The sequence below is a fragment of the Myotis lucifugus genome, unplaced genomic scaffold, assembly GCF_000147115.1.
Source record: "Myotis lucifugus unplaced genomic scaffold, Myoluc2.0 scaffold_24, whole genome shotgun sequence".
NCBI lineage: Eukaryota > Metazoa > Chordata > Mammalia > Chiroptera > Vespertilionidae > Myotis > Myotis lucifugus.
This window is the reverse complement of record NW_005871072.1, coordinates 9,541,558-9,552,245: the sequence shown is the minus strand read 5'-3', so window position 1 is coordinate 9,552,245 and position 10,688 is coordinate 9,541,558. Positions and strand designations below refer to the sequence as shown.

The 10,688-nt window shown below is 39.2% G+C and overlaps 1 protein-coding gene across 1 annotated transcript; it reads left to right on the top strand.

The window, feature by feature from the left end:
- The first annotated feature begins 6 nt into the window (after positions 1 to 6).
- On the top strand, positions 7 to 10,306 carry CLN5 (CLN5, intracellular trafficking protein). The gene is made up of 4 exons (XM_014453524.2): positions 7 to 120; positions 3,204 to 3,369; positions 4,262 to 4,487; positions 7,557 to 10,306. Exons 2-4 carry the CDS (start codon positions 3,286 to 3,288, stop codon positions 8,066 to 8,068), a joined length of 822 nt encoding a protein of 273 aa, XP_014309010.2. The 5' UTR covers positions 7 to 120; positions 3,204 to 3,285; the 3' UTR covers positions 8,069 to 10,306.
- The last annotated feature ends 382 nt before the right edge of the window (positions 10,307 to 10,688 follow it).

The window sequence follows — 10,688 nt, the reverse complement described above, 5'->3', positions numbered from 1 at the left end:
GGGGCTGCGGCGCGCGGGCGCGGCTCTGGGGCGCGCGCCTTGGCTCTGGGCTCTGGCGCTGCTCGGGCAGGCGGCAGCCGCGGGCGCGCCCTCCAGGCGCCAGTGGCCCGTGCCCTACAGGTGAGCGCGCGGGGCGGCGGAGTGGGGACCCGCACCGGCGCGCGGGCAAACCCCGGCGCGGTGTGGAAGGCAGTTGGGAGCGCAGGAGTGGCCCCTGCCTGTTGCGTGCCGCCCTGGGGCCTCTCTCTTAGGGACACTTGCGTCAGTGAGGAGGGGACAGACCCAGGGCTGACCTGAATTCTGGAAGAAAAGGGAAGTAAAGCTATTTTATCGCGTCACTTTTAGACTCTTTGAACAGTGGGGACTTTTAACTCCACATTTATTACATTACACCATCATTAGCTATATTGAGTGCATAACCTTTGGCAGACTTTACAGCAGCATCCCCTGGTCTCGGTTCGCCGGGACTTCCCGTTTTGAGCACTGAAAGTCCGATGACCCGGGAAGTCCCAGGCGGGCGGGTGACACTTCCTTCGCCCGCCGCCGTCTGAAGCCCGGAGGTAGGACGCTGGTCGCAAGTCAAGCGCGGAGGCTGCAGAACCGTGAGGCGGAATCCAGCCTTTGACCTAGAAGAGTATTTACTTGGCCTGATACTGTCAGGTGGCTAAACACAGAGAAAGAAAACATGCTGTCACATGGGGCTCGCGAAAGGCCAGCAGCTTTGAAAACGCATAAAAACTAGCCCAGCCGGTGAGGCTCAGTGGCTGAGCATGGCCCTCAGGGTTCCATTCAGGGCAGGGCGCAGGCGGGTCTCATCCCCAGTGTGGGGGTGCAGGAGGCAGCCAGTCAGTGATTCTCATCATTGATGTTTCAGTCTCTCTCTCCCTCTCCCTTCCTCTCTGAAATCAATAAAAAAAGTAAAATCATACTATATATATATATATATATATATATATATAGAGAGAGAGAGAGTAAAATCATACTATATATAGAAAGAAAACACTACTATTTTAGATTACAATAGTGAGTTGGGAGTGAGTTTCGGATTCCACCTGCCGCTGATCAGATCCGGCACCATCATGACTCGCTGGGTGATCTTGGCAAAGTTGTTCAGTACCTCTGTGCCCACGTGTCCTCCGTCAGAAAGTGGGGATAGTGGTAGCACTACCTTAGTTTTGTTGGGAGGATTAAATCTAGTAAATGCCAGCTGTTGTCAAACCTGGATATTAGTGGATTTTGCTCACGGAGTGGTTTTCACCAGTTCTTGTTTTGTTTGCTTGATATACATGAAAAGAGAAGTTTGGGGTTGATGCCTGTGTTCTGGGAAATGTTAATAAAATGTTCATAGGAAGTAAAAATTAAATATTCAGTAAAACAAAGAGGAAAGTGTAAATGCAAAACTACTTGATTTAAGGGCAGGGTATTGAGTATGACTTCTTATGTTTGTTTAACAGTTTCAAATATGAAGTATATGTTGCTATCTAATAACCTCACCTGTATGTAAGAAAATTTATTAAGTGTAGACTTAAATTATGCTTTAGAAATTACCTTAGACGTAAAATAGGTTTTGCAGTGGGCAGGTGAGACATACATAATTAAACGTTTAAACCAGGTAACCACCTGTCAAACAGGTGAGTATACCTGAATCTGGGCAATGTTCCTGAGGGTTGTTACTGTTTTTGGCTAACATCTAGATTTCAATTAAAATAAGAATTTTTGTTGATGTGCTAGGATTGTAAAACAGTAGCTCTAGCTGGAACCTCAGGGATGTAGGATTCTTAGAGCACAGATATAGGTAGCTTCTTTCCCTTTCGTCTTTTCTCCCTGTGTCTAATATGGGAGGTGACCAGTAAATATTGAGCTGAATTCAGCTGTAGTCCTATTGCCATGGCCTTCTCAGGCCACTTTCTTTTCTTGTTGCATTATTGAAGTAACCTCCTAAAACTGACCTCACAGCCTTAATTTGGCCTCTCTCCCTTCTTCTAATTTATAAAATAAGGTTTATCTTACAGCAAAATCAGTCATATCAGTTCTGCTACTTAAAATCCTTTATGCTGACTCCTGGACTCTGCCCTCCCGGTGGTAGGACTCAGGGGGTTGGGCTGCCTCCCTCTCCTCTCACCACTCCTGCCTGGAAGCCTAAAGGCCGGTCTTAATTACCCACCAGAGACTCTTCCAGTGTGGTGTGCTTATCTTATAATACTTAGTGTTTTCTCTCCCTTTCTGTCCTAATCTTCGAAAGTAGCTTAAAAACCTAGGCCAGCTCTTCATCTCTCTCTTTGGCCTCCTCACGCCCACCTATCCCATACAGGTGGAAATGATTTCTTCCTCTTTTGTGTCCATAGGACTTTGTGTATTTCTTTGGTCTAGCGCAGTGATGGCGAACCTATGACACGAGTGTCAGAGGTGACACGCAAACTCATTTTTTTGGTTGATTTTTTTTGTTAAATGGCATTTAAATATATAAAATAAATATCAAAAATATAAGTCTTTGTTTTACAATGGTTGCAAATACCAAAAAATTTCTATATGTGACACGGCACCAGAGTTAAGTTAGGGTTTTTCAAAATGCTGACACGCCGAGCTCAAAAGGTTCGCCATCACTGGTCTAGCACCTACTACACTGCGCTTCATTGTTTAATGTCTTCCCAGCCCAGACCCAAAGCACCTCGAGGAAGGGAATGACATTATAATTTTTATTTCCCTCCTTCCTAGTATAATGTCCTACACATAGTAGGTCCTCAATAAATACTGGTTTAAGGAATATTAGTGAATTTTTAAGAAAATAGTGAACATATTCTATTTAATCATAATTATCTTTGAATTATCTTAGCACTTAGCATATGGATTGTTTGGGAAATTAAGTATCATTTGAAAACTATTCCTTTATTCAGTAAACATTTGTCTACTAAATAAGATCTAGAGCTATAACACTTTAAGGTATGGTCCCCATCTTCAAAATTCTCCCAGTGGGAGCAAGAAACAGGGAAGCATGCTATTATCCACGTGTTTTTAATATATCTTTTGCTGTAAAAGAAATCATTGGAGTTTGTTCACAGGATAAATAAAATGTATATTTATATGCTATGGGCTTAGCTTTAAATGTTTTCTCTAAAAATGTTATTGACAGTGAAGTTAAAATTTGGATTTTAAAATGTGCAAGAAGAAGCATTCTAAGTTGATGGTTTCTTTTTCTTTATTAGACGCTTTTCCTTCCGTCCGGCACCAGATCCTTACTGTCAGGCTAAATACACTTTCTGTCCAACTGGCTCCCCTACCCCAGTTATGAAGGGTGATGATGTCATTGAAGTCTTTCGGTTACAAGCCCCAGTATGGGAATTTAAATACGGAGACCTCCTGGGACACTTGGTAAGGATGTATCTTGATCTTACAAGTTCAGTTAATTAAATTATGTCATTATTAAGTGGATTTGAGGAAATAGTTTAGATTATGTTTATTGGTTTTGCTCTGCGTGTATTTAAAATGAGTAGTCAAGCCCGGCCAGCGTGGCTCAGTGGTTGGGCATTGACCTATGAACCAGGAGGTCAGGGTTTGATTCCCAGTCAGGGCACATGCCCGGGTTTCGGGCTTGATCCCCAGTAGGGGTTGTACAAGAGGCAGCCAATCAAATTCTCTCATCAATGATGTTTCTATCTTTCCCTCTCCCTTCCTCTCTGAAATCAATAAAATATTTTTTAAAAAATGAATAATCAAAAAAACCCCAACATTATCAGGTTTCGTGATCTTGACAATAATAAATGCAGTTGCTCTCATTCCTTTTAATATTCTGAATCCAAACTCAATTCCTGTACCCAGCTGGAAAAGTAGGAAGGGAGGAGGCCCAGAGGAAGGGGCAAAGCAGTCAGGAAACACTTCTTCATTTTCAGGTCCTGTTGAATGTACTTTTCCTGGGTTAGTCCACCATTTGAGTGTCTCACCCCTGTGAGGTACATCGAGTTCCTTCCTGAGACTGTGGCATGGGGGCCTCTCACACTCATTCTAAGATGTAAGGAAATTAGGAACGGTCCACATAGCATACGTTTTCCCGATCTGAGTTGAGCTGCAGTGGCAGTCAGAGTGGATGAGGGTCTGAAATTTGAGGAGCTACAGAGTGGATCGAGTAGCATCATGGAAGAAGGAACAGCTGAACATTGTTCTGCTTGACTTGCATTTGTGGTATATCTATCACATTTGCTTCCTCTGGGCCCTGGACCAGTGGTTGCTTCACAAATACTTTTATGCCTGTATGATCTTTACACAGAAAATTATGCACGATGCCATTGGATTCAAGAGTACTTTAACTGGCAAGAACTACACAATGGAATGGTATGAACTTTTCCAACTTGGAAACTGCACATTTCCCCATCTCCGACCTGAAATGAATGCCCCATTCTGGTGTAATCAAGGAGCTGCCTGCTTTTTTGAAGGAATTGATGATGGTCACTGGAAGGAGAATGGGACGTTAGTTCAAGTAGCAACCATATCAGGTAAGTTAAAAAAAATATGGCATTATTTGATGATTGCATCTAAATATCTAAATGATAGAAATTTTTTTCATTGAGGCATTTCAGTAATGTCTTACTATATAGGGGTCAGTTTATAAAATGTACTTCTAGAACCCCTAACCTTTGACCCAAACTATTACTCATGCAAAACTTCAAGTGTGATGAGTAGCTTATCTCCTTTATTCCCGTGGTAAAAATAAATGACATGATAAAACAATTTACACAACGTGATTGGACTTCTTAAATAATAGAGGGAAATACATAAAACGCCTGAAAAAAATAATTCATTAAAGGACCCGTTAACTGTATCTGGGAAGAGGCTTTTAGTGATGATACATTAAAATAATAATAGCCACCACTCATGTTCTGAGTACTTTACATATATCACAGCATTTATAATCACAGAAGCCCCCTGAGATAGTTGCTATTAGTTTTCCCATTTTTACAAATGGGGAAACTGAGGCACAATGAGCTAAAAGTCCCACAACTAAGGAAGTGGGACTGCAATCTTGGCAGTCAAGCCTTATTAACTCTTCTTAACTACTTTGTACATTGCCTCCTAAAACATATGATCTCACACATTTGAGGCCTCTTGAGCAATTTAAATATTTTATCTCTGAGATTTTCTGTTCTCTTGCATGTGCCAATATTTGAAAGTTGCTAAAACAGTTGGAATTTTGCTGCGTGCGTATTGCATTTAGTTAGTGATAAAGAAAGGAGTTCAGCAGAACTTGTATCAGAAACTGGTCACATTTTATCTTACTGACTCATTGCTTCGTGTGTAGAATGAGGATGAGGCTTGTAGAGGTAGGGAGCTTGCCCATATCATTTACAGGACTCTACATTATAAATTGTTGTTCTCCACAAAAGTGGAAATAATAAAACCACTGTTTGTTATAAGAACTATTCAATGAACCACAGGACTTGAGGAAATTACCATGCTTTCCGCTTATACAGCTCTTTAAAGAGCATTTTGGATTGTGTTCAATTGGGAAGATAAAATACTCTTTTTACAAATAAGGAATTAAAGTTCAGCCAGGTGGCATGATCTACCTGTCTTTTAAGGTCACATAGGTTAATGTAGAACCAGGAATAGAATTGGTGTCTCTTACATGTCATCTGGGGATATTTTAACTATATGCTGTGCTGTTTTCTAATCTTTCTTTCAACTATATACCATGCTGTTTTCTACTTTCTAATTGCTACAAACCATCCCAATAATATAAAAGTTCATTTCTTTTTTACCAGTGTTTGGTATAATAAATAGCTACTCTTTCATTCTAGGCCAGTTCACATCTCTCCTTTTTCATTTCCTCCCAGCTCATTATCTGAAAATTCTTCCTTCTGACATAAACATATAGTCATATGAACAAGAGATCACTGTTTCCCAGAAAATATTTTGTAATATGCCAGTACTTAAATCTTTTAAGTTATCCATCTGCTCTGCAATTAATCCTATCCATTGGCCTTTTCTCATGTTACAAAACAGTGTTTCAAAGCATTCTTATCTCTTAATCACAGCACTGGCTTTTCCAAGTTGAAGAACACTAAGAACAGTCTCCCAAGTTTTAAGAAAACAGGTTTAATTCTATAAAATTTTAATTCTATAAAATTGACAAAACGGCCACTCTATTTTATAGCATGAAGTACTGATTTTACAGATTCCAGTTGGAGTAACCTAAGAAGCATCCATAGTGACAAAGTGAAATGTCGTGGCCAGGCTCTTTTAGCCATCATGAATGCCCAGATGAGCTTGTAAACATGCAGAGTATAGTGTTTTGTTACCATTTAGAGCAGCGGTTCTCAACCTGTGGGTCGAGACCCCTTTGGCGGTCTAACAACCCTTTCACAGGGGTCACCTAAGACCATCCTGCATATCAGATATTTACATTACAATTCATAACAGTAGCAACATTACAGTTATGAAGTAGCAACGAAAATAATTTTATGGTTGGGTCACAACATGAGGAACTATATTTAAAGGGCCAGAAGGTAAAAATAAAATAAAATAAAATAAAATAAATTTAAAAAATTAAATAAATAAAATAAAATAAATAAAGGGCCAGAAGGTTGAGAACCACTGATTTAGAGGCTCTTGTGCTCTGGTACAAAGTGGTAGGAGAGACTGTTAGCCATCCAGGAGTCCATATAGTCTATGAACTTGGCCAAAAACATTTCCAGTTTTAGTTGATTTATTGGAAGAATGTGTGTGGTGGGTAGGAAGGTTGTTAGCAGAATCTCAACAGCTGCAAGTACAGGAAGAAAGGGAAATACCAAATGTTCTGGGTGGGTGGGGTACAGTGCGTCCTCTTATCACAGCGGTTCCCAACCTGTAGGTCGCAACCCCTTTGGCGGTTAAACGACCCTTTCACAGGGGTCGCCTAAGACCATCCTGCATATCAGATATTTACATTATGATTCATAACAGTAGCAACATTACAGTTATGAAGTAGCAACGAAAATAATTTTATGGTTGGGTCACAACATGAGGAACTGTATTTAAAGGGCCAGAAGGTTGAGAACCACTGTCTTATCACATTGGAAGGCAGCCTTCTCTAGCTATTCCTCAGGAGCCACACAGACTGCACGCATGCCATGCCTTGTGACTGAGCTCTGCATTTCACCCTCCTCAGTTCTTCTTGTATGCGTTACCCCATTCACTCTTTGCTTTTACACAATTTCCCCTGCTTTCTTTTTCTCTTTTGCCTCTGAATACAAGGTTTGTAGAGAGTGGTAAAGAAAGACAACTTCTTTTTGTGTATAGTTTTGCTTTTGATTATAGCTTAAATGACTATAAAATTAGTGTATGTAAAACTCATCTTTATACAGCCTATTATTATATCTAATGTTTACAATTAAGAAATATCTAGTGCCTTGAACATGGAATAAAAACTGACTGAGCTTGGATTCCTATTGTGAGATGCAGGTTTGGAAATCCAAAAACTATTGTTTATGTATGTACATCTATAGCCTTAATCTGGTTAGAACATTTGACTTAAAACTAACATGATTAATTTTGATATTCACATAAGTGATTTTTTTTTTCACTAGGAAACATGTTTAACAAAATGGCACAGTGGGTAAAACAGGACAATGAAACAGGGATTTATTATGAGACATGGACTGTCCAAGCCAGCCCAGAAAAAGGGGCGGAGACATGGTTTGAATCCTACGACTGTTCCAAATTTGTGTTAAGGACATATAAGAAATTGGCTGAACTTGGAGCAGAGTTCAAGAAGATAGAAACCAACTACACAAGAATATTTCTTTACAGTGGAGAACCTACTTTTTTGGGAAATGAAACATCTGTTTTTGGGCCAACTGGAAATAAGACTCTTGCTTTAGACATAAAAAGGTTTTATTACCCCTTCAAACCACATTTGTCAACTAAAGAATTTCTCTTGAGTCTTGTAAAAATTTTTGATGCAGTGATTATACACAGACAGTTCTATTTGTTTTATAATTTTGAATATTGGTTTTTACCTATGAAATTTCCTTTTATTAAAATGACATATGAAGAAATCCCTTTACCTAACAGAAACAACACAATCTCTGGTTTATAAAATCTTTATTCTACTGATTTGTATCCTTCTACCACCAGCATATCAGTCTTTCATGGAGTTGTTTTACATTTGTGTATTTTTTAGGCCTTTCTTCTTGGGGCAAAAAGGTAAAATGCACAGGGGCAGAATTGCTGCATAATAATATCTCAGGAATTTTTTTGGAAAGAAGCTGAAACTCTAATAGTGTTGGCCAAAGTGACCACATTATGTGATCTTGATTTCAATCTCCCAACCCTTTATTAACATGGAGAATTACAGTTTATATCAGCTATATAGGCTTTTTAGACCCAACATTTTAAAATCATGAATATAGTGTACCAAGATTTTAAAATTAGCCCAGGTGACATTTTCATGGTAGGAGCTATTGTCTTCTGGTATGGTAGTTACCCTTTTTCATTTAAGTACTCTTTGGTAGTTTAGACTGACTTTACAACTCTTGCAGCTTTTGGAACTGTTCTATTTGATTTTGTTCTGTCCACTTAAAGCTAAAGACTAATCTGGACACCATATGTAGAGTGGCTGTGGTTCCAGATGAAAAAGAGCACAAGTGTTTGGCTAGTATTTTAGAACTAGCTAGTAACTGGCATTGTGTGATATAAGCAACTTAATACTTTCGAACCTTAGTTTCCTTAGCTCTAAAATGATTCATCTGTGAGGACTGTTGTAAAGATTGAAGCCATGTATGTTTGACATAGTAAGGTCACAATAAATAGTAGCTATAAAGATTAATCGAAGAATGAACTGGATCTTGCCTAATGAAACTAATGGGCGTTACTGACTGCAGACATGTCTGGGTGATAGGTGCCCTGACTCCTTCACTGCCACTGTAGCCCCCCTCTGCCCACTGAAGCTGCCAGCTCAGAGGAAGAGGGTAAACTTCTCATCCAGAGGACAGGTTTTTGGCAGGGGTCTCCAAGTAGCTGTACTTCCAATTAGGGCCATCAAACAAGGTTACAGGGTCCTTTAAGTGTCTGATGATCAGCTGAACACACTGTCTCTATTCATGGAAAAAACAGTAAGACGATGAAGCAAGAATCAGAGAAAAAAACACCTGTGTTTAGTGTTTACTGTACCAATCATATTCAGTTTCTGTTAACATTTGAGTGCTTCCTGAGAGGTTAGTACATGATCTCTGAGGTCTCATAAAAAGCCTAAGCATGGATATTATTTACCTGGTCCACACGAGTAAATAGGCTTTAGAAAGCTTAAGTGACCTTTTCCATGGCTACCCAGCGAGCGTTAAGAGCCACATTTGAACCAAGTTCTACTGACTGAACGGGATGCACTCTCAAGCAAGCTTTGTCAGCACTGGTGTGTCCTCAGACCAATGTCTGCATCATGGCCTTTAGGAGAGAAGTACAGATACTGATAGGAAGCATTTAGAAACTTCAACTTGTTGGAGTAATTTTGTTTCTGTTGAATCTAATTTTTTAAAAAATAGGGCTTGTATTTTATGTCATTTTATAATTCATTTGTCTAGGAATTCACTTTTATTTTTCAAATTATAGGCACTATACGATAGCCTGAAAATAAAAACCCAGCCTGTTACTACAGATAGCTTGAGAAATTGCAGAGCCTTACTCAAGTACATAGGGAGAACTTGGATCTTTGCATTATCTCTATCTACTGGCTACAACTGGGTAAGGCCGTCTTTTACTGGGTTCTTAGGAAAGTTGTTCCAGGAAAACAATAGTTTAGATTTACAGAGTTGCATTGGGATAATAAGCAAACTCCTGTGCCAAGTTTGTTAGCTGTGCACCACAGAACTTGGTTCCAGAGCAAAGCTGAATGAGGACATCTGTAGATGGAACTTGAATTTTTAAGCAATATTCTAATAGTTACGTTAAAAAAGCATTCAAGATTTTTAATTGTTCCTAAGAATAGTAATAAATGAAGAAATTCCGTGAAAGTAGCAGACTCAGGTGACTAGCACAAAAAGCGTAACATTCATATAAGTAAGTACTTTTTAAGAATTTTCTAAACCTCTCGAACTATCCTTAAAAGATGAAGTAGGGCTTTTCGATAGAGATGATTCAAGAATGTTTTCAAAATAGGAGTTGGGCCATGCAGGAATTTACCAATTAAATGCAGACCTTTGAAATACTGTATAACTTCAGTGTGATTGCTACTTTTCTGTTAAGTTGTAAATTGATAAAATGTCCTCTGTTTAAGAGAAACCATTTTGTTGAAGTTTGAATTATATAAGGGCTTTACAATAAATATACCCTCACTTATTAATTCTGGCTCAGTATTAAGATAAGTATACCCACAAACTGGCATAAATATATTCTTATAGAGCAGCGGTTCTCAACCTGTGGGTCGCGACTCCTTTGGGGGTCCTTTCACAGGGGTCGCCTAAGACCATCAGAAAACACAAAACACATATATAATTACATATTGTTTTTGTGATTAATCACTATGCTTTAATTATGTTCAATTTGTAACAATGAAATTGGGGGTCACCACAACATGAGGAACTGTATTAAAGGGTCACGGCATTAGGAAGGTTGAGAACCACTGTTATAGAGGAATATAGTCAAAAGGTGAAATTACTGAACTCTAAGTATTTGAAACCCTCAATCAAAATTGGCTCTTTAGAAATCAGAAAAAACAAGATTAG

What these genes read in the sequence shown, in the direction of transcription:
- CLN5 (XM_014453524.2), top strand. Translation starts at nt 3,286, where the DNA reads ATGAAGGGTGATGATGTCATTGAAGTCTTTCGGTTACAAGCCCCAGTA. An exon ending in GAGACCTCCTGGGACACTTG is followed by an intron (nt 3,370 to 4,261) that starts GTAAGGATGTAT and finishes ATCTTTACACAG; the next exon opens with AAAATTATGCACGATGCCAT. An exon ending in TCAAGTAGCAACCATATCAG is followed by an intron (nt 4,488 to 7,556) that starts GTAAGTTAAAAA and finishes TTTTTTCACTAG; the next exon opens with GAAACATGTTTAACAAAATG.